Raw genomic sequence first — 15,783 nt, 5'->3', positions numbered from 1 at the left:
GTGTGTGCATGTGCACATAAATTTAACCTGTTTAGTCTACATAAAGTTACTTGTATGTTTGTATGTTTTCAGGGCTGACCATTTGGTAATGATTTTTGTTCTTATTTTGGAGACAAGGTCTCACTGGACATCCTTGACTGGCACAGAAGTGATATGTAGTCCTGTCTATCCAGTCTAGTCTCAAATTCATAGACATCTATCTGCCTCTGGGTACTGGGATTAAAGGCGAGTTTCAGTATACTTGGCTAGGCCTAACTCCCCCCACCCCCCATTCCAGACATGGTTTTCTGTTTAACTCTGGCTGTCCTTGAATTCGCTCTGTAGATCAAGCTGGCTTTGAACTCAGAGAGATCTGCCTGCCTGTGTCTCCCAAATGCTAGGCATGTGCCACCCCTGACTGCTGCTAGCGCTAACATTTTTAAGTGTGCTATGAAAAAGGAACTAACTTCATGGTGCTTAATTTTTATTAAGGCCAACAACTTATAGGAGCTGTAAAATATTCAATATCTAGAGTAGTCTGAGGTATCTAGAAATGTTCTAGTATCTTTTTTTGGCTTTATTTACTTGGCTTTTATTGCAGAAATATATGTGATTGATGGTCAGATGGCAATTTGGGGCCACTAGTTCTCTATTATCACCAGATGCGTCACGGGGATTCGATGAACTCAGTCCTCAGGTCTGTTGGCAAGCACCTTTACCTGCTAAGCTATCTGACCGGCTCCAAGATTACTTATGTTAGTATGCAAGGACCACCGAAGACTAAAACACACAACAACAGAAAACCTGTTCTGTAATTTTACACCGTGCAGCTCACTGTACAGTCTTTCACAAGACATCCAATTATACCAAAGTGAAGACTGAGATAACTCTATGTACAAGAAGCAGCAGACAAAGACAACACCTAGGATCTAAAATTCTACACATTGTGGAATCCAAGGATTCACTTACCAGTTATATCAATGGGCTCCAATGCAAAAGCTTCTTCCTCATTTGGGACAAGAGTTGTCTGGTCAGTCATGGTTGGCATCGGTTCAACAGGATCCACTGAATCAGGGCTATCAGGCCCACCCACTGTAAAAGCAACACGGTCACAACAGACTTGGGTATGATACACATACCTTACAAACGGAAAAAAGAAATCCTGCTCAGGAAGCGAGATAAAACATCATGGGTTTTAAGAAAACTAAAATTTTCAGGCAGCCCCCGGAGTTCAATATACAAAGAGGGGAATAGCACAGAGTAAACAATACTGAAAACAGGAGAACAATCGATCCTAACCAAGCCAGTCAAGGGTATTTACAGTTTACCAAGAGCTACAGCTATGTTATCATCTGTTTTGTAAGGTGTCTTTTGTCGCTGCGCATCACCAAGAATCCTGAAACATGAAATGCTCACTTGACACATTGTCGTCTTCATCCATATCATCGTGTGCGGGCTGCTCTGGTAACATAACCCCTGTCTCAGACAGGGCAGGGGGATCGTCAAAGATGCCACCATCATTATTACTTATAAGTTTGTCATCTGAAATAGTAAACGTAACAGTTAAGATCTGAAAAAGAGGTGCTAAAACCACAATAACTAATCCTGGGGGGAAAACATTAGGTTTAAGTGGATCAAATTTAAACCTGTATTTAATTTGTACTTGTTTCTCCTAAGGTAGTTTATAAAAGTATAAAACAGTATCTGAAAAAAATTTGTGCATCACTTTTATTTCTAGTTCATACATTCATAAAACATGTACTTATTCGATATCAAACAACACAATAGCCTGAACAACTAGCAAAATTCAGAACTCTGACAAAAGCATGCACACAAAGATGAACAATTTTGGCTTGTTTTCTAGAATGCTCTATGAGACAACTGATCCCAATTATTCACCCATTTATATCGAGATAGCTGCTTAGGACTCAGAGTTGACGGCTATTCTGAAACAGAACTGAAAGAGAGATGACAACCCACCTAGAATACCGCCATCATTTCCTTCCCCGAAGTTATCATCTTTGTACTGGTCTTCATACTCTAAGTGGTTGATTTTCTCGTTCAGATTGCTGGTGCTCTGCTCGGGCTCCAGGAGGAGGTTGGACGCGCTAGTGCTCACTAACATGTCGTCATCCTCAAAAGCACTGCCTTCCCTCATTATCTCACGGTCGTCCATTCCAAAGTCCCCTGCACACAAGGGACACGGCATTAGCTGTGCAGTCAGAAATGCGACTGCTACAAAAACTGCCGAGTTATTACAACTGTGATGCTACACTGCTTTCTCAAGTCTTATTTAGCGACAATTATTGAAATATCCGGTTTAAACTTTGCACCTCTAACAAAATTCAGACCTGAATCTAGATTTAGGTTATCAGAACTTATTTATATAAGGGAAATGGAACATGCACAATTAACATTCACAGACTTCAACTTTGCTATAAAGTGCTGCTATCCAGAAAAGAATGTGACTGAACTGCCAATTGGACCACTTAAGTTTTTGAATAATGTTCACAATAATGCAATTAACTATTCCAAAATGGCTAATTCGCAAGTGAGCATTACTGTATCAACTGGACTTTCCACACGTCAAGTGCAGGCTCTCTCACTGCACGGGGAGCAGGAACCACAAGAACACAACTCTGGTACAGTAACAGACATAACGCCTTACACCACTTGTTTGCTACAGATCGCGAGGCGAGTTGTTGGGCACAAGTTAGACAATTTTTCTGTCCACAGGGAAATAATTTTAAGCGTACTATTCTTTGTAACTCCTGGCAATATAACAACGTAATTAAAATCTAACCAATAATTAGCAATTTGCTTTTACCAAAATCATTTTCCTGTAGGATACTGATGTTTCCAACTTCTTCTCTCATGGTTATCTCTTCCACTCTGCTCTGGTTTAGGCTGAACTGCTGGGCGACATCAATGTCACTGTAAAAAAAGTTCAAATATACATTATTAAGTTTCATAAAGCACCTTAATTTTCTCCTTATACCCTATCAACTTTCAGAAGTCTAATGCTTTGGCCAGCAAATCTCAATATAATCCAAATATGATTTGAAAGTCAATTTCTTTTTAAATTTTTAAAATCATTAATGATAGATAAGCAAAATATATTAAATCACTACCTAAGGCAACATGGTATTTACTCAGAAATGATGAATTATGTATCAGTTCTGAAACAGGATCCAGATGAACTCTAAATTTTCTGATTTTTTTTGAAACTTGTTTATCTACTAACAACCATCTCTTGTATAATTTAAAAGTACATAATGTTATTCATTGATGAGAACACTACTGGCAAATGCAGAAAGAAGTGGCCAATAAATGGCAAAGAAAAAAGAGACACAGAGTTAGAATCCTGAAGACTGATGTTTATTAGATACATCAACCAAATGCAGTCTGCAGACATCATGGAGCACCAAACCCAAAAGAAAAACATATTCTAAACCCTAGAGGGAAAGTGCCAAGACAACTGGGGACATTTAAATACTGAATGGATATATAAAAATCACCACCTCAGGTGGTGGTGCATGCCTTTAATCCTCCGGTGGTGGGAAGCAGAGGCAGGTGGATGGATCTCTGTGAGTCACTTCCAGGATAGCCTAGTGAGATCCTATCTTGAAAAACAAAAACAAAAACCAACCAACCAAACTGGAATCACTGGAATTTCTGAAGTGTATTATTACAGATGCTTTGAGACTTCTTGTTTCTGAAGACATAAGCTTTACAGATAAAAGACCACCTGCTATTAACAGAAAATGGGAAGTGAGTTGAAGCTGACATCAGCTTAGCAAAAAGGCTAAAGTAACCGAGATTCACAGCGCTAATCTTTAGGGGGAAGGGAGGAAAGCTGGCAGTTAGTGCCCAGCCATAATTGACACAGCATGAAAATTCATAGAAAAAATTAATTAGGAGTCAGAGTTTTTTTTTTTTTTTTAAAAAAAAGAAAATCTGTTGTGAAATAATGGAGAATTTAGTGTAGAATGATGGAACACCGTTCAAGGAGTCATGTGAAATTTTGAGACCCCAGTTTCTTCAGAACAGATTTGCTCAGAATATGTTTTTGTGCTCCTGCATGTGTAGCGGATAGGAGTTTACTCCAGCTGTTTGATGTGGGATGCCCCTCTGTATGCTGTGAATGTTTTATTACCATCGGCTAATAAAGAAGCTGCTGAGGCCTATGGGAGTGCAGATACAGCAAGGCAGGACATCCAAGCGGAGATAGAGGAAAACACATGTATAGTCACACTTGTCATCCCATGACAGCCAGATCTGACTGTTGAGAAAGAAGTAGCGTGCAACAGTACACCTCCACGTAACCTTTTCCTCGGAAACATATCCTAAACGATGAGACTTTCGTACTCCTTCACAAGATAAAAGTCTTCATATTTTTTTTTTTTTATTTTGAGATAGGGTTTCTCTGTAGCTTTGGAGCCTGTCCTGGAACTCACAAAGATCCGCCCGCCTCTGTCTTCCTAGCGCTGGGATTAAAGGTGTGAGACACCACCACCCAGTTATACATACATATTTTAAAAATTAGAGCTTTCAGCACTTGCTTGCTAAGACAACCAGTATGAAACTGTAATAGATTCTCTGAAAAATATAATCTTGAAACAAGCTGCAAGATTACTGATGGCATGTGAAGAATATACCCAGACCAGGCTTCAGGACACATAAGCTTTGCCTAAATCCACCAGGATTCTCAAATTGTAGCTGTATTAGATTTTATAGGCACATGATTTTCCCAGAGAAGAACATTTTTTAAATGGTACGTCTTATAATTAAGATCAACACTCTTAAATAAGGACATGTACTTTACGCAGCTAGAAGTAACTCAGTATCAAACACAAAGGCAATGAATACAGGGGAAGCCAGCAACATGCTAACCATCTACAAGATGAGGGAGTCAGGGAGGAGGAGACAGAGAGACATACTCTAAGTCTGGCAGTGGCTGATCAAAATCATGAAATTCTTCAGGTAGAGTAATGGCATTGTAAGCTGCTTCCCGATTTTCCTCCGGCAGATCGACAACACCTGGAAGACAGAGATGAAGGCTCAGCTAAGTACAGGTACCACGTGGGCCAGAGGTAACAGGACAGTTTCCTGAGGTCGCACTGGAGAATGCAGGTAGCACATGCACCTGGAAGCTAGAACTCTTGCTTTCTGCTGTTCCATTACTACAAGCCACACCACTTGTTCTACAGAAACAGTCCAGGTACTGACTGCTCTAAGCTAAAGGCACGTCAACAAAAGAACACTGTTAAGTTTTTTACCTTTTATCAGGGGCAGTATGAATGGCTGCAGAGGAGTATAATAAATATACATTATCTTAATCTGGTCATGTTTTCCTTGCAGTGTGGAAGCCAGAGGTCTAGGTCAGAGGACTAGTGCTCACTCCCTTTTTTGAGCTGGTCTCTCACAAACTGTGAAGCTCAACAATTAGGCTGAACAAGAAGTCCCAGGATTCTGTTCTTCCCCAGCACTGGAATCAGGTGCCACAGAACCCTGGTTTTTGTTTTATTATACCGTGGGTACTGAACTCATGCCCTTCATGTTTAAAGAACAAGGAAACTAATAACTAAGTCATCTCCTTAGCTCAGTAGTTGGTTATTTTAGGAAAGGAAGTAACAATTTAAAAATAAGATGGCAAGACGGACCGTGGTGGTGGTGCACACCTTTAATCCCAGCACTTGGAAAGCAGAGGCAGGTGGATCTCTGTGAGTTCGAGGCAAGCCTGTTCTACAGAGAAACCCTGTCTCAAAAAACCAAAAATAAAGTGATAAGTATTGAGAAAAACAACAAAAGACTGTCTATGTAACATGCTATCTACAATACACTTTATTAGACAAAAATTAAACAATATGTAGCTTATTGTTATGTATTATAATAGAAGTATCAGAATACAGTCTTGATACAAACTATTACATAAAGCACCCCTTATACATTCAAATCATCATCATCGAGAAAGGGTCTCATCCTCAACACATAGCCCACAGATTCTGCAAGGCTGATTGGTCAGAGAGCCCCAGGGATGATCTCATCTTCTCCTCTCCAGTATAAGGTGCCATCATCCCCAGCTTTTCTCATGGGCACTGGACACTGATCTCAGGTCTTCCATGTTTGGTGGCCAAGTACCCTGCCAACTCACCTATCCCCAGCCCATATTCAGATTATTTAATATTTCATCAGTGTTAAAATTACAGACTATGAATTCTACAGGTACCATTTACTTAGATTTATTTTGATTGGTAGAATCCAATTCTAGAACCAAATCTTAGCCCAAACAAGGCAACAGCAACAACAACATGACAAAGAGTGCTGAATGAGATGCCCCAGGATTAAAGGTATATTGACATTGTTCTGGAAAATTAACCCAAACTCCAGCTGTGTTTCTCAGTCATCACATCAGCTCTGGTGACTCAGTTGTTGTACGAAAGTTGCTTTAGCTATGAAAATAAAACACACCCCAAGAACATGTGCTTAGTAGTTCCCATCCAAGGTATGGGAAACCCCACAGGTTAAAAAAGGAAGAAAAGCACAATACCTGGCCGGAAAGCCATCTTGATCTTAATGAATGCTTCATTACAGTCTGCGAGGAGGTATTTGGCTTTCCTGTGATAGATTCGGACTACTCCCAGGAGGAGGTGTCCCGATGTCCGCAGAGCCATCTTCACCTGAGTAAGATATTAAATTCATTGTCCTTAAACATTAGAGCCAAGCTTACTTTAAATTGTAGGGACTTTTCATTTTTTCTTATATCCTGTATGATTTAAAGTTAGTTAATAAACGTCTGCACTGTACCATTTACTGCCCTAATCTAACCCTCAACACAGACTAAACAGTAGTATTTTGTGAATTCACTTAGACATAAAGGTAGCCGGGAAGCAGGAAGCAAATCTTCCCAGACTTTACCAAGGACAATGTGAATTGTGATTCTGTTTCAGAATCAAAGATTCCTAGCCCTAAAGTGATTTTATTTCATCCCTGTCTGTTAAAACTTGTTACTGACCAGGCATGCTTATACACTTAGGCCAAGGCCAACTGAGAAGTAAGGGTGACGTTTGCTGGGGAATTTCCAAGACAGACTTGGAAAATAACAGAATGTCTTTGTCCTTCTGATCCTGCTCTGTGAAGAGAGGGAAAGGACAGGAGTCAATGAGCAGAAGGCCTTGGCTCTGGGATGTCCCTCGGTTGCTGAGCCAGTCAGATCTGTCCCTTTAACACTGTTTCTTTTGTTAAGCCACCGTTTATTACTTTATGTTACTAGATTAGAAGACACAATAATGACCCAAACAGACACACTATTAATGACCTAAACATAAGTCTTCAAAGTCCTCCTGACTACAAGAAAAAATAACTTAAAGAATAAAAAATATAAACTCAAGAGTTCCCCGGATGGTTTTTCCAACTCATACCATAAACTTAAGCTTCCAAAGTTCTATGGTAAAACATGGTTTTTGTTAAAACATGTCTAAAATTAAATTATATGCATTGTTACTCAAAGTGTGCCTGTAAGTTATATGTGCACACCACATTTTTCTAGGACCCTATTTGTAATCTAGTCTCTGTATTTATAGTTATCTTATGTGATTTGAAGCGAAAACAACAAATTTGCTAGTGTAAATTTTAAGACACCTCTAATTATAACAAAGATCATCAAGGGATACAAGAAACATTTAAACATAATAAAGGCAATAAACAGCAATCCAACAGCCAACATCAGACTAAATGGAGAGAAACTCAAAGCAATCCCACTGTATTCAGGAACAAGACAAGGTTGTCCACTCTCTCCATATCTATCCAATATAGTTCTTGAGGCTCCAGTTAGAGCAATAAGACAACAAAAGGAGATCAAGGGGATACAAATCAAAAAAGAAGTCAAACTCCCTATTTGCTGATGATGTGATAGTTTACATAAGTAACCCCAAAAATTCTTCCAAGGAACTTCTATAACTCATAAACACTTTCAGTAATGTAGCAATATACAAGATTAACTCAAAGAAATCAGTATCCCTCCTGTACACAGATGAGAAATAGGCTGAGAAAGAAATCAGAGAAACATCACCCTCCACAATAGCCACAAATAGCATAAAATATCTCGGGGTAACTCTAACCAAACAAGTGGAAGACCTGTATCACAAGAACTTTAAATCTTTGAAGAAAGAATGAGAAGACACCACAAAATGGAAAGATCTCCCACGCTCTCGGGTAGGTAGAATTAACATAGTAAATATGGCAATCTTACCAAAAGCAATCTACAGATTCAATGCAATGCCCATCAAAAATCCCAGCAAAACTCTTCACAGACCTAGAAAGAATACTCAACTTCACATGGAAAAGTAACTATCAACACCACCCAACTCATTGGTCCATTTATACGAAGACCCAAAGTTCACTTATGGTTTTAAAATGCCTCGAAGTTTAGATGAATGGACAAGGCCATACAGTTGCCATTATAGCAAAGCAGCAGTTTTACCGCACTAAAATCAAGCCTGTGTCTGCCTGTCGTAGCTTCCGTCTTTCCTCAACCTTTCGTTTTTTTCACTACATCTTAGCTGTACCCTTCCAAGAGCGTCCCACAGCCAGAGTCATGCAGCAGGCAGCTTTCAGAGTAGTGCAGACCATACAGCAGCGTATCAGCTCATCTACTGAGGAGAAAGCTACTACAAACACCTTTAAAAAAAAAATTAAATACAGACATTAAGTCTTCAACTACTTACTGCTGAGTAAATACCAAGGGAGAAGACCCATGGCTTACAATGCAGAGCGACTGGGCTATTCACATTTCCACCAACAATAAAGCTGTTCCCATTGCTCCACATTCTCACTACCACTTTGTAGTCTCGGGGTTTTGGATTTTGGTCATTCTAATAAATATGTGATGACATTTGGTTGTTTTATTTTTTACTTCTTTGACCACATGATGCAGCAACATCTTTTAAATATATTTACTTGCTTTCTGCATACACTTTCTTTGATCAAATTTTGATTAAAGTTTTTGGCCTATTATATAATTTTTTCTTTTGTTAGTCTGAAGAGTTCTCCGAACATTGTGAACCATTTTCCTCCAACAGTATCAGTCTGACTGTCCTTTTGTTGTCTCAACAGTATCTTTTAAAAAGTAAGAATTTGCCTCAGTGTTGGAGATACAGTCCCAACTCCAGAAAAATTTAACTGAACTCAGTTGTAAATTCTTTGATGGGCTATACCTTTGGTGCTATCTCTCAGAAGAGATGACCAAACCAAGGGCAACTATTAATAAGCTATTTTCTCAGAGTTTTATACTTCACATTTTAGGTCCATGAACTGGAATTAACTTATTTTTGCAAAAAATAAGGTGTTTCCATAGCGCTGATAGCATTTGTCCTAGTACTACTTACTGAAAAAAACCACCCTTGTTTCCTCCCGCTTCAACTCCGCTCTACCATGCTGATCATACACAGCTGCCACCTCCTTCTGCTTTTCTCTGAGACCCAGGGACCTGAACATTATCATTTCTCTGGCCTGAAAAGACTACTCTTTCTTCATGTATTCTGCTGTCAGTCTCGAAATGGTTGTATTCCACAGGACCAGAGAATTAGGAGCTCAAAATTTAGAAATAATGTACACTTTTCCAACAGAGAAAGCTTAAGTAAATCACACTCAACCCAAACAGTGACTTTTCTAGACTGGAAACCCTATAACGATCTTAGGAACTATTTCATCTTGGCAGGGGTCTGTTTCCAATCCTGTAAATTCTGTAGATAAGGAACTCTGATGCCATACAACAATTAAACGGGCTATAAACACGCTGTTTCTGAGTGTGGTTAATCACAAGGTAATATAGTTTACTTTTATGTAAACAGCAAAGCTAATCTGTATGTAACATATACACCTACAATATTCTATCAGGCAAACAAAATACCATGAAAGGATTCTCTAGAAGACAGGACTACTGATAACTTTTATTGTCTGTCAAGTCTTCATATTGCTAAAACTTCAAATTAGAACTGTCCTCGGAAGAAATACCCACAATCTCAGTCAGTTCCCTGAGTTATTAATTTTTAAACCAGCCAAACTTATACAGAATGAAAACTTTAATCCCAAGCCCTCCACCTAAAAATAGACTTCTAAGAACAAGTCTCTGTTCATATTCAGCATTATTCCCCAGATATAATTCCCCCCACAATAAAGATCAACTCTGCATACATTAATACCAACGTGGGTCAGGCTACAGATGCTAAAGAGTGTTTCTCAAGGCCAGCCCACACATTCTGATCATTATCACCCTGAAATGATAAACAGGAAGATATGAAGGACACTTGGAGACTCTACCTGCAGGCTCCCCCTGCTTCCACACACAGTAACAGTTGTTCTACAAGTTCCGTTTCACACATGAATAGAGTAGAGAAACATGCCCAGCCCACACCTACCTTTGGTGAGATGATGCTCTCCACACTGCTCTCTAGGTTACACTCAAACACATGGGCTTTGGTTAGCTTCTTGTCCCAGTGGGCCGCTAGCCAAATTTTGGCCAGCGGCCCTCTTTTACTGAGGACAAAATGTGCGTAGAACATTTTTCTTGTTTGCTATGAACTAACAAGAAACCTGAGGAGAGAAGAAAAAAGTTATGAAGTTTTATGTGAGAATGGAAATATTTATTAAAGTATGTAAAAAATATGAAAACTCTAGTTTCCTACATTGAGTATAGGCATAAGAACAGCTGGAAAGTGCAGTAAACATTGTACAAAATAATCCTATTATTTTAATTTGAGGGCACGGACCATCCCCAAGTATTAAGATGTACAGGTAAAAGGGTCAAACTGCTTGTATGACTTGCTATTTTAAGACTGTCATCAAAACTCTTATTCTAAATCTAACCAACTATTAATTCTATTTCTAACCTAATTATTGACATTAGACATAATTCTGCTTACTAACTGGTATCTAGATGTAAAGAAAAAAGACTGTCTAAGCCTAGCATATATGAAGACATGGACTCAATCAATCCCCAGTACCACAAAGAAAAACAAACCAATCAAAACCAAAACTACAGAGTAAAGAAAGGCACCTGTACAGGCAGCTGCGCCTCTCAGCCCACTCAAGCAGAGCTGAGGAGAAGGCCTGTTCCGCTGGACAGATGGAACCCACCACACCTAACTTTTTAATTTTTCTTTTGACTACAAAATTTGTCCTTTATGTTATGTTAACTTCCCCCTTCACAGGAGATAGTAAGCACACCACCCCCTTTTGTCAAATGAATTCTGTCCTTTTCTGAAATGCCGGAGGCACATACACATATTTCAAGACAGGGTTTCTCTGTGTAGCTTTGGAGCATGTCATGGAACTCACTCTGTAGACCAGCCTGGCCTCAAACTCAGAGATCTGCTTGACTCAACATCCTGAGTGCTGGGATTAAAGGCGTGCACCACCACGGCCTGACCAGAGGCCTTTTTTTTTTTTAAAAAAAAATAAAAGAAATAAAAAGTGTATCTTTAACAAAATGACTAGTTTTGGCTTAAGAATAAAATCTCTGTTCAAGATCAACTCTCTCTTTTTTTAAGATCGACTTTTTAAAGTGATTTTGTGAGTGTTCTGTCTGGATGAATCCACACCACGTGTATGTTTGGTGCCCATGGAAGTCAAAAAGGGAGGATACTTATTAGACTCCCTCAAACTGGGGTGAGGGATGTGAGCCACCACGTGGGAGCCGGGAACTGAACTTGGGTCATCTCATCTATAAGAATAACAAGTGCTCTTAGCTACTTAAGCCATCCCTCCAGGCCCTAGCTTTGGTTTTTTATTTTGAAGTGACTACAGATGCATAAATAGCTGTTTCAATAGTGGTATCTTCCAAATGCAGACTGTGACACTGGCTTAAATGTGTATCTCGACGGTATCATGCTGCATGTGTAGATATGTGCTTCCCACCACAAAACAAGACATACAACAGTCTCGTCTACCCCTGCCCCGTACAAGCCCTGTCAGATAACAGCCTACGTATCTCATTTCGGTATTTTTATACAAACACAAATGATCTAAGTCACAAAGAGTAGGCTTTCTTTCAGAGTTAGCACAACGTTACCACTCACCAACAGTGCATTCCCTTTATGGCTGAGGGGCATTCTGTGAGAGGAAATGAACTAGTCTACTTAGCCTCGCTCTCACTCTCTCACCTGCTGATAAAACTCATGTACACACTGCACACTTACTGGCAACCAAACTTATCTCTACAACAACCATTCTATAGTGTAGTTGCTAGGCAATACAATAAGAGTACATATGGTTTCAAGGATATTTTAATACAATGATCATAACTACATGTTTTACAACTAGGCAAGATTATTCTAAAATTAATATGGAGCAGCAAAGCAGCTAGAAAAGCTAAAACAACTTCAAAAATGAACAGGAAAACAGAAAGACTAAGTACAACAGTTTTAACCCTTAAACAGCTCTCAGTCAACACCGTGGTACCGGCAGAAAGACACACAGGGAAAACTATAACCAAATAGAGCCCAGAACAGACATGATGCATCTCAAACTGATTTTTCATAAAGATGCAGAAGCAAGTCAAAGATGGAAAGACATCTGCAACTGGACTGGAGTGATTTAGTGAACACACACAGACCCAAACAGAACAGAAACAAAATGCAAATCCCACACAGCTAAATTTGAACCTCAAGCTACACACAAATAATTATTCAAAACATTAGATTATACCTCTCGGAATACTGGGATAGAGCCACCGAGCACTCAATGGGCTGTCTGCTCTCTGGATAAAAACACTGTATATGTAGCACATGCAACAAAACCTAGAGTCGAAGGCTCAAAGTTTAGTTTTAAATAATTCCATCTGGCCATCTTAACACCAACTTACTGTATAAGAAACAAACGGAATCTGAATTAAAAATTAGACCACAGCCTTAAATGAATACTAGAGCACTGCAAGAAGGGAACAAAACAGTACACCATCACTAAGGCACTCTGTAAACCGGCCTTCAGTACACCATCACTAATGCACTCTGTAAACCGGCCTTCAGTACACTAAAATCCTTCGCTCTGTTTAAGACTACTGAGAACTTTAACTGAAAAGAAGTTATAAACCCCAGTATCTGGCTACATCCTGAATCCAGAACATGTAAGGAGCTGTCATGACTAGACAGAGAGAGAAAATATGATTAGAAATGGAACTCTCCCAGCGAAGGACATCCCATGAGAAACCGGAACATCACAAGATTTCTAGCAATTCTAAGCCACCAGGAAATACAAAGCAAAGCCCCACGAGTTAACCAATGCACCCTTACAGAGTTGTAGTGAGAACAAAGGCAATATCAAATGCTGGAGGATATATAAGCATTTTTACAGTAGCTGAAAAACCAAGAAAGGACTAACTATAATTTCATATTCCACATGAAGGGAATGGTAAATTTTAAATGAAAAACTGCTTACACTGTAACTGTCAACATGCTTATTCTTTCTACTGATGAAACTGGCGTGAGGTATCACAGCCCGGAGATTTCATGTGTGCAAAAATACTGTCTGTGGTGAAAAAACCTGAAATCTGCAGGAAAATGGGTAGAACTAGAGAAGATCATACTGAATGAGGTGACCCAGACCAGAAGGACAAACACTGAAAAGTTCTCGCGAGGCTCCTAGCTCCAATCTTTAGATGTGAGTTTGTAACCTGGAGCAACCACAGAAACCAGTAGAGCTAATGGGGCAGGGTGTCCAGTAGAGAGGAATAGCAGGGTGTAAGCGATCTGAAGGGGGAAATGAGAAAATTGGGAGATAAATACTGAAGGGGAGTAAAGTAACAGTAAGGGTGTCTGAAATTCACAAGGAATCTTATTATTAGTTACCTAAAATTACACATATGTAAGTTGTCATAAAAATATACGTATATAATTCAAATGAAAATTTCACATCTGCGCTGACAATGCTTTCTCTAAAAGCCAGACTACCTAACCAAAACTCCAACACTGGCAGAAGCCCCCACTCTTTGTAACCGTTGGTCAACACTGTCTAAGAGACTCCCCTAAACACATAGACTTAACATTACTACTGCCCTTTCCCCTAGGTGAAAAGACCTCACTGCTAAGGACACCATACATGTTGACGGCCAGGCCAAAGCTTCCAAGCTGGATCTTACCTGAAAGCGCCCAAGAAGGTAAGTAACTAACAGCTGTACCCAGTTATGACGTCTCTGAGCACAATGCTGACCAGCATGGCACCATAACTCTATGGGTGCAGGAGAGGCTCTCCAATTGGATATACAGGGAAATCATGCCCAGTACTGGAAACCTGGTCAGTCCCTGGGGCTGGTGAAGTTGTGGATCTTGAAGGAGAGCCTGCAATCGTCATTTTACTAAACAGCGCATTCCTACTACCGTCTAAACAACTGTCTGTCCTTAGATCCAGATAAATGCAGTCCTCACTTCTCAGGGAAACTTCTCTTTGCAAAAAAAAACCATTACGAGAAAGAAAGTCTCAATCCATCAAAATACAGACTAGTGGAGCCCAGGCCCAAATGATACATACATCTACAACACAACTCCTGCACCTGAGCTCAGAGACCACCGAGGGAAGGAGACAGAAAGATTTTAAAAGCCAGAGGAACCAAAGTTTGCTGCGAGACACTGTTTACTAGAAATGTAAAGTCTCAACAAGATGGCTGGCAAAACACGACAGCACCAACAGACATGCTGACATGGAAGGGGGGAAAGCTTATGAGGCCCCAGTCCTAGACAAAGAACTAGAAGCAGCTAAGGAATGCTGAGAGCAGGAGAAACAGTTTCCCCCAAGGAGAATAGCAAATGGTCAGCCCTGAAAACATACATCTAAATAACATACAGACTGGGCAGGTTTATTTATGTTTAGGAGCACAAATACGCACACATGCCTGCATACACACACCTGAACAAAACAATTAAGAAAAAGAGGCCATTATTTGAAAGAGGAGGTGGGGTACATGGGAGGATTTGGAGAGGTGAAAAAGGGAAAATTATGTATTATTTATGCGATGGTAGTGTGGAAAAAAGACAAAAACAACTAGGTTTGCTCCAGTTCTCCCTTTGCCAAAAAGGATGTTGAAATTCATATTCTCACCTAATGCTTCAAGTGCATCACTAATTCACAGTAGAAAGGTTTTCTAAAAAAGAAATCAAAATACAAGCTTCATCAACTATTTAATATAAGACCGTAAACTTTCTAGCAAATATCAGGTTGAGAACTAAAGAATACTATAACAGAAAATACTCAGATCAAATGCTATGTGGTGTATGTAACTCCCAGAGCTACATCAGCCACTTCATATTTTATGTAACAGTATGCCTACCACAATCAAAGGAGCCTTCCATTTGCAAGTCGGAGCTGTCAAGCATTATAAAGTTTGTTAGCAAAACCTCAACTATCCCTAAAACCTGGCACTGGTGCACACCTTTAATCCTAGCACATGGGAGGAAGAGGCAGGAAGATATCTGTGAGTTTGAGGCCAGCCTGGTTTACAGGGTGAGTTATACGACAGTCAAGGCTACAGAGAAAAATCCTGCCTCAAAAACCAAATAAACCTAGAGAATTTATAGAAACGCAATATGGCAAATTTTTCTTAGAAATGCGGCCACTGATCTACACGAAAACCCCAAAACATTGTGCTCCAAATAAGAAGACACTTGTTACGACAAAGGAGTTACAAAATATGTGCTTAATAAGAAAACAGGATATACCAAATGATCTCTTAAGAAATCTCAAAAACTCTATAGATATTCTAGAAATTAAAAGTCCTAGCAAGTTTCAGCAGGTGTCAGGAGTTTATGGCAATAC

General features: G+C 39.6%; 1 protein-coding gene across 2 annotated transcripts in view; it reads right to left on the bottom strand.

Moving 5' to 3' along the window:
- Rad21 (RAD21 cohesin complex component) overlaps positions 1-15,783 on the bottom strand; it is a 28,193-nt gene that overhangs the window by 7,789 nt on the left and 4,621 nt on the right. The window contains exons 2-9 of one of the 2 annotated variants that reach the window (XM_075961029.1): positions 15,070-15,112; positions 10,398-10,572; positions 6,530-6,659; positions 4,920-5,019; positions 2,807-2,913; positions 1,960-2,166; positions 1,396-1,521; positions 949-1,071 (exon numbers count right to left, since the gene is read on the bottom strand). In XM_075961029.1, the coding sequence (XP_075817144.1) occupies positions 949-1,071; positions 1,396-1,521; positions 1,960-2,166; positions 2,807-2,913; positions 4,920-5,019; positions 6,530-6,659; positions 10,398-10,541 (937 nt within the window). In that variant the 5' untranslated portion in view covers positions 10,542-10,572; positions 15,070-15,112. The remainder of the gene's footprint in view (positions 1-948; positions 1,072-1,395; positions 1,522-1,959; positions 2,167-2,806; positions 2,914-4,919; positions 5,020-6,529; positions 6,660-10,397; positions 10,573-15,069; positions 15,113-15,783) is intronic. The other variant, XM_075961028.1, reaches the window with a different exon arrangement.

This window comes from Microtus pennsylvanicus, chromosome 2 (assembly GCF_037038515.1).
Source record: "Microtus pennsylvanicus isolate mMicPen1 chromosome 2, mMicPen1.hap1, whole genome shotgun sequence".
Classification (NCBI taxonomy): Eukaryota; Metazoa; Chordata; class Mammalia; order Rodentia; family Cricetidae; genus Microtus; species Microtus pennsylvanicus.
The sequence above is the reverse complement of the archived record's forward strand: the minus strand, read 5'-3'. Positions and strand labels throughout refer to the sequence as shown.